We start from the raw sequence: 16,528 nt of genomic DNA, 5'->3' as shown, positions 1-16,528 counted from the left end.
TCTCCTTGCTTCCAACCTCACTCTATTTTTTCTTATTCTTTCCTAAAAACTTCTAAGCCTGCAGGCTACCTGATACTCTCACTTTAGTCAGAATCTTTATCTTAAACATCAACTTGACTGACATTTCCCTGCCTAATCTGTTCTACTCTCTTTTGCTTCTGATCCCTTGACTAACTTTCTATTTGATGTCATTTGTACTGCTTATATTTATTGATCATATACTACGTGCTACACATTCTGCCGAGTGAATTATTTTACAAAACCCCTACCAAGTAGGTACCAAAATTATCTCAATATTAAATATTATAATTATGACCAGATCAAGGGGCTGTATGATCTGTGAGAGCTAAGAATGGTTTTTACATTTTTAAAATGGTTGGAAAAAACCAAATGAAGAACATTTTATGACACATGAAAATCAAATGGAATTCAAAATTTTCTGTGTATAAACAAAGTTTTGTTAGAACACAGCCATGCCCATTCATTTACGTAGTATCTATGGTTGCTTTTGTGCGGCAGTGGCTTAGTTGAATAGTTGTAACAGAGACTCTATGGCCCTCCAAACACAAAATAGTTATTATCTAGGTCTTTACAGAAAAGGTTTGCTAACTCTCGGAATAGGTTACAGATTAGAAAACTAAGACCAAAAGAAATTAATATGCCTAAGGCTACACATGTGATGTCTAGGTTTCTTTGACTCCAAAGCTAATGCTCTGAACCACTACCCAAAATATTCCATTGCAGGATTCTGGATCTTGGGGCTTCTGGCTCTGTTACAAGTGGGAGATTTCTCAAGTAAAATCCTCTGACATCATTTCTTTGTATAAGATCTGTCATCATTCCTCATCACTTACATGCAAAAGTTTAAACTCCTTTGCAAGATACATAAGGTTCTTTCTGACTTTTCTAGTTACCTTCCCTATTATTTTTTGGAATTACAGATGCTTGCCATCTTAACTACTTGCAGCTCTCCATGTGCACCACTCCTTGGGTGTAATATTTTCCATTCTTTATTCATTTGACAAATTTTCACTGGTTTTTCAATGATTCTTTCTTCTGTGTTGCCTTCACAATGTTTCCTAGGAAGACTAGGCATTCTGTCTTACATAATTCTCTTATAGCATTTATCATAATTTTGTAATGGTTTGTATATTTGCTTTTCCCACTATAGTGTAATGTCTTCAAGCATGGGTATTTTCATTTATCTTTACTTCTCTAGCGCCTAGGACATGGCATAGAGGTTTTACCCAATAACTGTATTTTTATTCTAAAAACTCATGGATTATTTTTATTTCTAATAGATTTTTACAGAATATTATACCTATAGGGTGTCTCTATGTGCATTCTGCTATATTTATAGCCACTATCTCCAGGACTTTACTAACAGAGGGGACAGTTTTGTGTATATAACATTTCCTCAGTTTCTAAGCCACTCTTTTCACCTATTATTTTGTCTATTGAGAAACTACCTCTTCTTCCTAGAGTTCATTGAATACATGATAAGTTTTCAATCAATTAAGTATTAGATGTTAAAGCATAAGGTTTGTGGAACGCTTTTGAACTGACCACACTTCTCTGTTGTGCTGAATTTATTCTTTGCCATGTTTCTCAGCTTTCTCTGAGAGCACCAGACTCAGAACAACCGTAGTGAAATATCAAAGGACTTCCTCAGGGTGAGTTGCTCTGTCATTGCTTATTTCATCAAGACAAGCACCTACCACATAATAAATGACTGCAACAAATATGCCCTTTTACTCTCAAAAGAAATGTGACAACTCTGTGAGCAAATACTACAAATGTTTTCCAAACTTTTTGAAAAAGCTTCCCATTAGAAAGAAAAAAAAATATGTCATTAACTGAAAAATAATAGTAGCTTTAGAGTTCAAAAGTAATCATGTAGTTCAATTCCATCTTTTACCCAAGAGGAAGCTGAGACCCAAATGTTGCCTAGTGTCATATCATGCCTGATGTTACAGAAACATTTGTACACTAATCCCTAGTTTTTATTGCCATTATTGGTTTTGAAATCTGGGATAGTATAATTGGGGTTTTACAAATGAGGTAAAGGATGAGAGACAATAGACAATTATTAATTAATTTTTATTCTTGAGTAATCAGTGCAAGTTTCCTATTCTACTTAGGATGTACAAAGCTGCAAGACAATGTCACTCTCATCCTAACGACAAGAAAAAGCCAAAAATTCCTTGAAGTCAAAATCTTCCCATCAGAGAATTGAGATTGCAAGATAAACAAATGAACTAAATTCCAAAGAATAACTAGAGTCTCTGAGGAGACAAGACACACAAACCATTTCACTTTTGACAGAGAATGGGAGGAAATGGTGAAGCAGGCAAGAATAAATCAGCTGAAATTTTGTCAAATTCATGAAGGCTGATGTGGTCAGGCATAAGAGTTTAGAATTGCTCTATTCAATATGGTAGCTACTAGCCACATGTGGCTATTTAAATTAAATTTAAAGTTTATTACATAAAATTAAAATTTAGTGGCTACCATATTGGACAGTGCAGATAGAGAACAAATCCGCCCTCCAAAAGTTCTAGATCATCATTGCTTTAGAATTACTGGGTGCTCCAGACACAAGCAGAACCCACACTCACTCTCCAACTTTTCCTGGGCCTCGGCCAGGTGCATAGGAGAAAGACTGGGGGCAGGACAAGGGACTGGAGAGAGAGCCCTGCCTCAGTGTCACAGGCATGCAGGTTATAATTGGCACTAAGAGGCTCACTTCCCAGAGCCTTTTCTTAATACATGGCAGAGGTCTTAAGGTATTGTTTTCCTTCCTGTTCCCAGGCAAAGATCCATGCTTCTGAGGGAGATGTCTATCCCTGGGAGAGAAGCAGAAGCCCTCTTGGGCCCACGATCCTGTATTGATATAAAACAGAGGAAGGCTGCTACTGGGGAAGAAAGAGGAAACCCTCTCCTACCTAAGACCTTTCCCAGATTCAAGGCAAATTTGTCTGTCAGTGGATAGTGAGGAGTAGCAATGGTGAGAACATCCCAAAATCCAGGACTCGAGGTCTGCCTACAACTGAGCCTGGTCCAGAACCAAGAACTTCCCCTGCCCCCGCCACAAACATAGCACCGAGTAAAGCACTGATGAACACTGAGGGTAGAACTAGAACACTGAGAAAAACCTTCTACCACCCTGGCCCCTCACTAAGCACAAGTTAACAGCAAGCTCTCACTGGAAGAATTTTAAATCTGTGATGAACTGAAGGTAGCTAACGCCTTAAGCCCAGCTCAACCATTGGCTAGATTGACTCAATGCCCACATTAGTGGCCTATCAATCTGGTAAACTTAAACTGAAGTGTATATATAGTTACTTAAATATAAATGGCCTAAATCTGCACTGTATAAATTGGTAGCCACTAACCACATATGGCTATTGAGCACTTGAAATGAAGCAAGTGCCACTGAAACAATGATTTTTAAATTTTATTTTTAATTAATTTATGTTTAAAAATAAAAACTGAAGCAGGTGTACATTTTTTATTTACTGATGTTGAAATAATCATATTTTGAATATAATAGGCTAAATAATTCATATTATTAAAATTCATTTCACCCTTTTGAAAATTAAAAATTATAACACGTCTACTAGAAAATTTAATATTACATATGTGGTTTGAATTATATTTCTATTGGCTAGTGCTGGTCAAAACTTCTCAATTAAAAGGCAGAGATTTTCAACTGGATATAAAGCAAGACTATACTACCTACAAAAAACCTATTTACATACAAAGACATAGAAATGTCAAAAGTAAAAGGATAGTGCAAGTATGCCATGCAAATACTTAACAAAAGAAAGCTGGAATGACTATATTAACATCAAACAAAATAGACTTCAACACAAGGCATATTACTTAGGATAAAGAGGAACATTGCATGTTGGTAAGAGGTAAATTCATCAAGAAGACAGCAATTCTAAATGTGTTTGAGCCTAAAAGGAAATAGAGTTTCAAAATACATAAAGCATAAAATGAAAGAAGAAATAGACAATTCCACAATTATAGTTGGAGATTTTTCACAATCCTCTGTCAGAAACTGAAAGAACAAGGAGACAGAAAATCAGTAAGGATATAGAGGATCTGTACAACAATATCAATCAACATGACCTAATAGACTTGTATTGAAAGTTCACTCAACAACATCAGGATAAATGTTCTCTTCAAGTGCTCATGGGGCATTCACCAAGATAGAACATATTTTGGGCCATAAAAAAAAAAAAAATCCCAACAATTTTAAGAGGATTGGAATCATGCAAAGTATGTACTTTGACCACAACAGCATTAAACTAGAAATCAATAACAAAAAGATATCTGCAAAATCTCCAAATTTTTGGCCATCCAACAACACAGTTCTAAACCCACAGGGCAAAGAAGAAATCACAAAAGAAATTAGAAAATATTTTTAATAGAACCCTCTACAAGTGCTAAAATATCATATTAAAAAAAATTTAGCATTTACTTACTTATGAAGTTTCTTCATGAACCATTAGCTAAAATGCCAAATCTTTGAAGTCTGTCTGACTGGAAGTGGCTAAATTTGTGCTAAAAAAAATATTGATCAGCATGATGGTTAAGGTTGTGTGTCAGCTTGGCTGGGCCATGATTCTCAGTGGTTTGGCAGTTATGTAATGGTGTAGTTTGGCAGTTATATAATGCTGTAATTTGGCACTTATGTAATGATGTAGTTATCCTCCATTTTGTCATACAAGGTAATCACCTCCATGATGTCGGAGCTATGGCTGCTAACCAAAAAGATCAGCAGTTTGAATCCACCGGGCACTCCTTGGAAACTCTATGGGGCAGTTCTACTCTGTCCAAATAGGGTCACTATGATTCGGAATTGACTTGATGGCAACAGGTTTGGTTTTGGTTTTTCGATGATGTCATCTGAAATGATCAGCCAATCAGTGTAAAGGGAATTTCCTCAGAGGTGTGGCCTACACACAATATATATGAATGTCCTGGCAAAGCTCATTGGCTTTTGCTCATTCTAGATCCTGCATCTGGCTCGTTATCACCTGATCTCTGGTTCTTAGGACTTGAGCTAGCAGCCTGACGTGTTGCCTGCCAATCTTGGGTTCATCAGTCCGTGCAGCTACATGAGTCAGGAGAAATCTCCAGCCTGATGCTTGACCCATGGACTTCAGACTGGCCAGCCTTTACAATCGCATGAGCCATTACCTTGAGATAAATCGTGCTCTCTCTCTCTCTCTCTATAGACATACATGCTTCACTGGCTTTTCTTCTCTAGAGAACCCAGCCTAAGACAGTCAGGAATGATCCTCATAGTTTTACATTCTATTTTGCTTTGCACTCATTCTTTTTTTTTTTTCTTTCTCCTATTAATCAACTTAATTGAACTAATATTTATTGGGCAACTATGAAGAGTAAGACTTGTGCTAGCTGCTTATGAAGTTAAGAAGATGAGTGAGGCAGAGCTTCTGACTTAAAGAAGTTTGTATTATAGGAATTATAATTCTAGATCCGCTGCCTGAACCTATCAATTTCCAATTCATCTTTTTCTGGAAGTTGCTTAAAGCAGTATTTTGCCAGATACGTTCTTTTTAAAATTCAACTAGGTGCTAGATCTTATCTATAAACTTTGAAGGTTTGGGATCTGTGCCATTCCTAAGTTTTAAGGCTCAATACTGATCCTGGGACTTTGCCGAGGGAGATTTTATTTAATTTTTGACAGGAAAGTTGAAACCATGTCCTCTAGTTTGGTTTTGAATCCTTGTTTCTTCCTGTTTCTCTCTCCTTTTATCCTAACTGACAATATCACCACGTCCCTGTCCTTAATTGTGGCCAGAATGATCACATATAGCTGGTATTTAAAAATTGCAGCCACTGGAAAATTTGCTGTGAAGAACAATGAACAAAAACGAAACAAAACAAACTTCTCTGGGCCATTAAATTGTTATAGTGATAAAACCTACCATCCTATCTATAGGTAGTGGTTTTTCTTCCAAACCTCAACATATACAGTAGAGTCACATCTTATTTTGAGATTAGATATTAGAGTGTAAAGTGAAAATCTTATATAGGTAAACAACTCCTAAAAATTTCCAATATCATTAACTCTGCAGGACCTGGGACCTTAAAATGCCAAAGACTTTTTTTTTTTTGACATTTTTCTTGGGCAGTGGAAGCTAAGACTACTTTGAGTGAGAGAGGGAACTGCTATTAACAAGTAAACAGATATCTTTCATTCTAACATTCTAGCAGCTAAAAATATATATAACTGAATTAAACTAAGTTAAATATGAGGTTAAATATAATTCCAGTGTATCAGAACTCAGACAAACCAAAATTATTTAATATTAGAATATATGTTCTGGTTAAAAATCAGTACATTAGCTATGATCACACTATTAAATAATATGGTAGAAACTTACATGGTTCAATTGTGATTCTAAAATTGTCCTTCAGTAACAAAGTATACTACCTCATGGAAGTTTACTTTTATTACTTTAAAACAGATTCATGTTTAGCAAAATGTTAACTGTAGAATATTATCAAACATTGGCAATATGCTGTATTCTTAATATAAAGCAGGACATTAAAATCACTTGACTTTAGTTGGTATTGATGAGTAAGTTTGCATTATAGGAATTTATAAACCAAGATCTGCTGCCTGAATCTATTACCTCGCAATTCACATTTTTCTGGAACTTATTTACAACAGCCATTCTGGGCTGACTTTCTTACAATTAGAGCTCCATAAGGACACACCCAAAAAAGAAACACGAAAGTCAATCACAAAAAGACAAACATTGTATGTGCTCACTTTTATGAAATGACATGAATAGGTAAATATACAAAAACTAATCTTTGTTAGTGGTTACCAGGGGTGGCAGGGGGAGCTGGGGAGAAGTACTCCCTAGGTGGTAGTCAATTTTTTTAAATAGTAATGGGAAAGGTGGCACCCAATGTGGGTAAAGTTTGCACAGCATGACTGATGTATTTGATATCAATAAGCTGTTCTTAGGGAAAAGAGAAGAATGGGAAAATGCTAGGTTGTGAATGGCTTTGTAACAATAACAACAGCCAAACAAAAGAGGGTGGTGCTACAGATTTTGCTACTAATTAGACATTTTTTTAGACACAAACAATCACCTTATGGGATTGTTGGTTTGGGGGCTTAGGACCATGGTCTCATTGGACAAACCAATCAATTAGCACAATATAATTCTTAAAGTTTATATTCTACCTCCCAGTATCTTCAGTAGTATCTGGGGTCTTAAAAACTTATGAGTGGCCATCTAAGATACAATTATTAGTCTTTATTCATCTGGAACAAAAGACAAAGTATGAAACCCAAGAATCAGAGAAGGAACTAGGCTAGAGGACTAAGTGTCTGCATGAACCACTGCCTCCTCCATCTTGAGACCAGAAGAACTAGATGATGCCGGATTGCCACTACTGAACATTCTGACCAGAAACACAATAGATGAATCCTGAAAAAAAGGGGAGAAAAATGTGGAACAGAACTTCAAATTCTTGGAGTATTCAGACTTACTGGACCTACTGAGGCTGGAGGAGTCCCCGAGACTATGGTCCTGAGTTGCTCTTCAAACCTTGAATTGAAACTATCCCCTGAAGTTACCTTTAAACTTAGTGATAGTTTAGCCCAAAGAGTAAAGATTGTCACTCTTGAGTATTGCATTAAAATTTTTTTCTATATAAGATCAAAAGGTCAACAGCTGTTTTCAAGCATAGACGAGAAGGTTGGGAGGCAAGAGAATTTAAATAAATGGAAGTGAAACAACTAGAACAGAAATAACGAGAATATTGACACAATGTGAAGAATGTAACCAACGTTTCTGATCATTAAGTCTGGAAACTGTGGAGTGGGAGCTGGTTTTGCTGTGCACATTTTCATCCAAAAAAAAAAATTCAGAAGATGATGCTTACTTGTTAAAACAGTTATTGATCTGGATGGCTTGGTCACCACATTTCCATTTACCACGACCAGAGTGATTATATAATAAAGTCCATGATAATTGGCCTTAAATATAACAGGAGGAGGCAAAGTGCGGTTGAATTCCTCAAATTCGAAGAAGTAATTTTTGGATTCACCCGTTATCTTCACAACATATACAGATGATGGACTCATGACATCTGAAGCTTCCAAAGAGACAATGATGTTATTGTCATCTTGGACAGTTACATGGAAAGTTGTAGCATCCTGTTTAAGAAAAGAAAAAAAGGAAATAGACGTCAAATTCAGATTAAAAAAAAAAAAAAAACAACCAAACCCGTTGCTGTAGAGTTGACTGAGACTCACAGTAACCCTATAGGACAGAGTAGAACTGCCCCATAGGGTTTCCAAGGAGCGCTGGGTGGCTTCCAACTGTCAACCTTTTAGTTAGCAGTGGTAGCTCTTAACCACTATGCCACCAGGGTTTCCAAATTCAGATTAGGAGCAATCAAATTCTACTGAGATAATTCTAAAATCAATGTTTGTGAGAAGCATTACTTCGTAAAATAGAATTACATATACATATATTTTAGTTACACAAGGAAAAGCAGAGAGAGAGAGATTATCACTCCTATGACTAATGGTCTTTCCAGAGTTTTACTCTGAGGATTTTTCTCCATTGAAAAAACTGCTTCCAGTTCATGGACTGTGGCATGTCATAAACATACAATATATGTCATGTAAATAAGTAAATAATGAATGAATGAATGAAAGTCATCTTGACACTCATCTTCTTGGGAAGTTTTTAGTTTCAGCTATGCTGGAGGAGCTACACGGTTTGAAGACGTACTCTATACTACTTTAGGGCAAGTACCAGTAATGCTGTGATAGTCCCAGGAGAATTCTAGAAGAATGTTTCAAAGCAATTATTTGCTTACTCACTTCACACCTGTAATTTCTGAAAGGAAAAAATGATAAGTATGGAAAACCTGTGAAAATCCTCCTCATTAAAGATCTTTTTTCCCCAGTTGCTGTTGAGTTGATTCCAGCTTGTAGTGACCCAACGTGCACAGAGTGAAACTTCGCTCCACAGGATTTTCAAGGCTATGATCTTTCAGATGCAGATCTCCAGGGCTTTCTTCTGAGGTACCTCTGGGTGGGTCCAAAACCCCAACGTTTTGGTTTGTCGTTAAGTGGTAAACTGTTTGCACTACCCAGGGACTCCTCATTAAAGATTACTCCTTGCCCTCGAGTCAATCCTGACTCATAGCAATACTACAGGACAGAGTAGAACTGCCCCGTAGGGTTTCCAAGGCAGTAATTTTTACAGACGCAGACTGTCATATCTTTCTCCTGCAGAGCAGCTGGTGGGTTCAAACTGCTGACCTTTCAGTTTAGCAGCCGAGCACTTAACCACTGCACCACCATAGAAACTAAGATGCTGAAGAAAGGACTAGACTGAAGACTTGTGACGTGTACAGAAAAGTCAACAGTTGATGGACTTAAAATTGCTCCAAATCTCCAGAAAACGGTTTATGGAATATTTGAAGAATCCTGTTTGATTCTTTCCCAGACTCCACAGGCTGAGTTAGTCCATCTATACTCTGGTCTCAAACAAGGCTCCTATGCTTTGTTACCACATGCTGCTTTGTTTTTAATGTACCTTCTAGGTCAGAGGGGTCCTGGGCAAGTTATTTTCCTGATCTGATCCTCAGATTTCTCTCCTGTGAAAGTGGTACAGAAAAACTGCTGAAATTTATTGAGGATCTAAAAGTATCTAGGTACTATGTTAGGCACTTCATAAACATAATCATATCACCAACCTCATGAGGTACATGTTATTATTTTCAATCTAATTTTATAAAAGAGAAACTGAGGCTCAGAAAGATTAAGTCACTTGCCCATGGTGACACATCTAGTGTAGGCTCTTAACCACTGACCTACACAAGTACAGAAGATAAACTCTATTACTATTCACATGTCTGTCTTCCTCTCTTGGCTGATTTTACTAACACTGAGCTTGACACACAGTACATAACTGGTAAGTGTTTGTTAAATGAGTGAAAGTATTGCCGATTGAATTACTTATATGTGGGCAGTAACCTCTTATAACTCACATATTGTTAGCAGCCAAGTCAAGTTTAGGGTACACATCAATACCTTAAAAGAGACTATATAAACCTAAAATATACTACTATTTTTTCTTTTTATTTCATTTTTTATGAATATAATTTTTATGAGTCCTAGTCCCTGAAGGCACAGTGGTTAAGAGCTCAGCTGTTAACCAAAAAGTTGGCAGTTTGAATCTACCAGCTGCTCCTTGAAAACACTATGGGACAGTTGTACTCTGTCCTATAGAGTCACTATGAGTCGGAATTGACTTGATGACAACGGGTTTTTTTTTTTTTTTAAGTAAATTCATACGGAGCCCTGGTGGTGTTCTTCATAAGGCTAAATCTGGTGTTTAAGCACTCAGTTGCTAACCAAAAGGTCAGCAGTTTGAACCTACTAGCTGCTCCACAGAAGAAAGATGTGACAGTTGGCTTCCATGATTACAGCCTGGGAAACCCTATGAGGCAGTTCTACTCTGTCCTAGAGAGTTGCTATGAGCTGGAGTTGGCTCCATGGCAATGGGTTTAGTTTACTCAAAGTGAATGAAAAAATAGGAAATCTCACTAGGGAAATAGAAGCTGTTAAAAAAAATTGAAATTCTAGAATTGAATGTAGTTCTGGGTTCAATCACAAGGCTTTTTTTTTTTTTTTTTAATCAAGACAATTCTTGCAATGCTAATGCTAATATAGCTATGACACGTTGGTGTAGTCCTCAGTCCTTGAGTAGCACGCAAAGAGTGTCCTGGTAAAGAATGCAGCCATGCAACCAAAAAGGATGTTCAAGATAACTGGAGTCCTTTCGAGATCTCTCAGTGTAACCCAGGTCCCCAGCAATACTTCCTAACCCCCCCATCTTTCTCCCTAGTATAGCACCCCTTTCGCTTTAAACCCCTTCCCTGCAAATTTTACCTCTTCTTACTTCTGTCCCTCCTGCTTTCCTTAGAATTCTCTATAGACAAACTTGATAAAGAGTATTCTGGGAAAGCAGGGATCTTCTCATTGGAAGGGAAAGATCATACATGAGGAAAGGAAAGAGTAATGAAATTCATGTTAATGGGAGTTATTCACTAATATACTCTTCAGTCAATACAAATTAAGTGCCTACTAGGTACCAGGGAGCACGCTAAGTACTGGGGATGCAAAACAAAGACCTAGTAGCTTCGGTTTGGCAGTAGTCAACCATTGCTTATTCATGAAATGCTTGGTAATTGGGAAATGCTGGTTCTGAATAAAATTTCAACTTAACTGAGAGTTGATATAAAAAATCCTTTTGCTTCTAACCTACTGAAAAAATTTCCATAATGTGCTATTCTTTTCTATACTGAACATACTTTAGAATTTTTTTGGAATCTGAGAATTTTTGTGTATCAACCACCTAAATATAACTATTCGACTATTAATTTTTTTACTGTTCACAAAAATGAATAGAAAATATATAGGATATTGTGTCCAAAAAGGTTGCAGCAGTACATTGGCAGGAAACTGCCAGAAATTCAAACCGGATTCAGAAGAGGACATGGAATGAGGGATATCATTGCTGATGTCAGATGGATCCTGACTGGAAGCAGAGAATACCAGAAAGATGTTTACCTGTGTTTTATTGACTACGTAAAGGCATTTGACTGTGTGGATCATAAGAAATTAGGGATAACATTGTGAAGAATGGGAATTACAGAACACTTAATTGTGCTCATGCAGAACCTGTACATAGACCAGGAGGCAGTTTTTCGAACAGAACAAGGGAATACCGTGTGGTTTAAAGTCATGGTATTTTCAATTGCCTCATATGCATGTGAAAGCTGGGCAAGGAATAAGTAAGACCGAAGAAGAATTGATGCCTTTGAGTTGCGGTGTCGGTGAAGAATACTGAATATACCACAGACTGCCAGAAGAATGAACAAATCTGTCTTGGAAGGAGTACAGCAGCATGCTCCTCAGAAGAGAGGATGGCAAGACTTTGTCTCGTGTACTTTGAACACGTTATCAGGAGGGACCAGTCCCCAGAGAAGGGCATCATGCTTGCTAAAGTAAAAGGTCAGCAAAAAAGAGGAAGATACTTAATGAGATGGATTGACACAGTGGCTGCAGCAACGAACTCAAACATAGCAAAAATTGTGAGGATAGTGCAGGACCGGGCAGTGTTTTGCTCTGCTGTACATAGGGTCGCTATGAGTCGGAACTGACTTGACAGCACTAACAACATCTAAAAGTCACATTTTTGAGACGATTGCCTATATTACATAAAAGGTAGCATCTATTACATAACAGGAAAATTCAGAATTAAGGCAAATCAAGGCATCAGGAAGACAAATCCAGTAACACTGAAATCCTACTTTTATTTCTTATTGATTATAGAAGCTAATTCATTAACTCAGAAAAAAATAACTTACAGATATCAAGTTAGGCATGATTAAACATTTTTTGTCGTATATTTTAGCAGCTGGGAACTGAAGATTTTCGTGATAATGAAAAGAGGAATAAATAGACTCGATTCTGTAAAGTGTTTAATAAATATATGTCTAACGTGTCATGATGATTCGTAGATGGTGAAATCTTCCAGGGAAAGGGACTAGCCTTCCAAATACTAAGGACAGCTTTGGGGATGCTTGTCTCAGCCATGAAAATAAGCATTGGCCCGTGTGCTCCTGGGCTGCCAAAAATAAATCAGGGTTGGCTAATCAGATTCAGTCAGTAGGACTAATGAGAAGAAGGCAGTGGGCCAAGTGAGATCTAGGCAGTGAGCCTAAAAGAAATGTCATCTGTGCTATTTCTTTCTTCTGTGTCCTCTTTACTTCAACTTTTCCTGAAATCTATGTTCAGGAGAAAATTCTGATGTATGCCCCAGGCATGTAATCCCTGCTGAGAAGTAGAGCAAGAAGAAATAGTTAAAAGTGATGGAAATTTATCTGATACATACAGACAGGGCCAATGCTGGTTCATTTGGTGGATGGAAAAATACTTAAAAAAAAAATTTTTTTTTTTGAGACTAGAAGTATTGCTTGACTCCACAGTGAAAATATTTTCACTGAAATTTCCTTTGCATAAAATATTTAATAGAGATTTCTCTGGTCCAACACCCTCATTTTACACTTGAGAGAACAGCAGTGCAAATGTCACACAGCTAATTAATGTCAGAACATGGTCTAGGATCCACATATCCTTAGGCCTCTTGGTATTTATCTTTCCTGAGCAAGAGGTATGCTACTAGCAGCAAAAAAAGACCTGAGTGCTTGGCTTCAGCAAGGAAGAGGGAGTCCAAGAACCCACAACCTGTCCTATAGTCAGTCCTGGGGGAGAGAAACTACTGGAGACAGAGTGGACATCATTTAGGAAGAGAAAAAAGGAGGCTGAGTCCTGAGGAGGCTAACACAAGGAAGAGGGGCTAGTTGGGGTACATATGTACCAGTTAGAGCTAGCCACACATATATACCAGTTAGAAATCCTAGAAGTCTCCCAGCGTCCCTAATAAACATACTATTATTTATTGATTCCCAACTCTGGACAAGGCTTTGTGCTGGGCATTTTATGTGTTTCTTCTTCTATTCCTTACAGCAGTCATCAGAAATAAGTGTAATTTTCCCTATTAAAACCAATCACTGTCAAGTTAACTTCGGCTCTTGGTGAACCCATGTGTGTCAGAGTAGAACTGTACTCCATCAGGTTTTTAATGGCTGAGTTTTTGGGAGGCAGATTGTCAGGCCTGTCTTCTGAGGTGTCCCTGAGTGGACTCAAATGACCAACACTTTTGTTAACAGCCCAACATTTTAACCACTTTCACCATCCAGGGACTCTTTTTCACCCAGAGAGGTTAAATAATTTGCTTAAAAGCACAGCAATAGACCTGGAATCAGAGGGCCTGAGTTTATATTCCTGTTCTGCAGCCTGTTAGCTGCGAGAACTTGGAGAAGCCCAGGATCTCTTAACTTCATCTTCCTAATTTACATTTACCATACAAAATATAAAATATGGATAATTTTACCATGGAATTTTTGTGAGGATTAAATGCCATTTATGAAAATGCTTACCATATAAACTCAATAAATATTAGTGGTATTTCAAAGTTGGGTTTTTTGTTCAGTTTGAATCATTTAATGACCTTTAAATTACACAGGTTCTGTAAACACTCATTTAACTAACTTCAAAACACTAAAATATTCTATAATTATGTACACTGGATATTTAATTCACGAAGCATTGAAGAGCTATCCATTTATTAATTAAGCAACAAACAAACATTTGTCAAGTGTCATCGAGAGGCAAATGAATACGACAAGGTACTTGAATTCCAGGAGTTCAGACTCTAGTGAGAGAAGAACACTCAAACACATAATTATAATGCAATCTGAAAAGTGTTATTAGTTACTGGGCTGGAAAACAGCCAGTTGACACATACATTTTCTAACTGTCCAGAGTTCCTTGTTAAATTCGGCCCCCTTCTTTTGGGATGCTGCTTCTTTCCCATTATAAAGCCAGTAAGGTCCTGATTGTTGTTGTTAGCTGCTGGAGGTTGCTAATTATGGTGCCGACCTCCCAGGTCAGAGGAGGAGGGACTCTGACTCAATCTAAGTAGATCGCAGTACCTGGTTCACTGTCCATGAAGACAGTTACAGGGATGCTCGCCTAGACAAAGCCAGGTCAACTAGAATGTTTCTGATGAAATTTTATACCTGGAATTAGTGGGAAGCAGCTCCTTGCCCCCTCTGGGTATGGATGGAAAGGTGGAAAAGTCAGTATCTGTAATTTCTGCCCTATAAGGGTGGCTGTTAGAGGGAGAGTCCCTGATTTCATCCGAGGCCCTGGTCCCAGTCATCCCTAAGGCCAACTCAACGCCCAGACACTATGCAGTTTGGTGACATAAGTGAATAAATCCCAGTTTATTGCTTGAGTTGTGTAAGCTAGACTTCCAAAATTTGTATCCAAAGATATTGGCCAAAACAAGAAAGTTTTTTTGTACTATGGGCATGTAGATGAGGAAGCAAATCTACTTCCGGAAATGGGTGTGAGGGAAGGTTTCAGGGAGGAAGGGGTGTCTGAAAGATGCTCAGGAGTTGACCAGATTAACAAAGGGCAGAAAAGTCATTTGGAGGAGTGGGAAGAGGGTCCACAGTCCTCTGGAGTATTTAGATAGTGGTAAGATGCTCAGAAGAAAGGGGTGGTAGCTCCAGTTCAATATGTGCCTTGTTATATGAAGAAGAACATGGCATCAAGATTGGAGGAAGACTCATTAACAACCTGCATTATGCAGATGACACAACCTTGCTTGCTAAGCGTGAAGAGGACTCAAAAAACTTACTGATGAAGATCAAAGACCATAGCCTTCAGTATGGATTATACCTCAACATAAAGAAAACGAAAATCCTCGCAACTGGACCAATAAGGAACATCATGACAAATGGACAGAAGATTGAAGTTGACAAGGATTTCATTTTACTTGGATCCACAATAACACACATGGAAGCAGCAGTGAAGAAATCAAACACACTGCATTGGGTGAATCTGCTGCAAAAGACCTCTTCAAAGTGTTAAAAAGCAAAGATGTCACGCTGAAGACTAAGGTGCGCCTGACCCAAGCCATGGTGTTTTCAATTGCCTCATATGCATGCTAAAACTGGATGATGAATAAGGAAGACTGAAGAAGGATTGATGCCTTTGAATTGTGGCATTGGCAAAGGATATTGAATACACCATGGACTGCCAAAAGAACAAACAAATCTGTCTTGGAAGAAGTACAACCAGAATGCTCCTTAGAAGTAAGGATGGCGAGACTATGTCTCACATACTTTGGAGATGTTATCAGGAGGGACCAGTCCCTGGAGAAGGACATCATGGTTGGTAGAGGGTCAGTGAAAAAGAGGAAGTCCTTCAACGAGACAGATTGATACAGTGGCTGCAGCAATGGGGTCAAACATAAAAACAATTGTAAAGATGGTGCAGGACCAGACAGTGTTTCGTTCTGTTGCACGTGGGGTGTTAGGAGTCAGAACTGACTTTGATGTCATGTAACGACAACAAAAAGGAGTTTGGACTCTATTTTTCTTAAGGCCAAAGGAAATCATGATCTGTTTTAATGCAGAAGAGTGACATGATTAGATCACAGTTTAGAAAGACCGACAAAGTTAGGAGCACGGAGGATAGTTGCGACAACCAGGCCTTTAAGGCCAGAAGGCAGTAAGAAGGCTGGTTCAACAGTTCAGGTAAGACACGTTAAGTCTCAGCAAGTGAGGCTGTACCAAATATGCCCATGTGATGTGCATCTAGAACATTATCAGTGCTCCAGCTGTCAACCCTATCAATGATTAGACTGAATAGAAGGTATTTTTGAGGGAACACTTAGAGAAATTCTGCTGTGTTAAGGTTACCACATAGGAAGCACAGGCAGTACAATTATTTTAAATAGTAATACCAGTGATGTCAGGTGCTTATACAGCACTTATAGCCATGATTCTCTGCAGACATTATCTAATT

General features: G+C 37.9%; 1 protein-coding gene across 1 annotated transcript in view; it reads right to left on the bottom strand.

Moving 5' to 3' along the window:
* PTPRO (protein tyrosine phosphatase receptor type O) overlaps positions 1–16,528 on the bottom strand; it is a 274,139-nt gene that overhangs the window by 107,288 nt on the left and 150,323 nt on the right. Inside the window, exon 2 of the mRNA XM_049882551.1 lies at positions 7,945–8,218. Coding sequence (XP_049738508.1) covers positions 7,945–8,218 — 274 coding nt within the window. The remainder of the gene's footprint in view (positions 1–7,944; positions 8,219–16,528) is intronic.

The sequence above is a fragment of the Elephas maximus genome, chromosome 4, assembly GCF_024166365.1.
Source record: "Elephas maximus indicus isolate mEleMax1 chromosome 4, mEleMax1 primary haplotype, whole genome shotgun sequence".
Lineage (NCBI taxonomy): Eukaryota > Metazoa > Chordata > Mammalia > Proboscidea > Elephantidae > Elephas > Elephas maximus.
The sequence above is the reverse complement of the archived record's forward strand: the minus strand, read 5'-3'. Positions and strand labels throughout refer to the sequence as shown.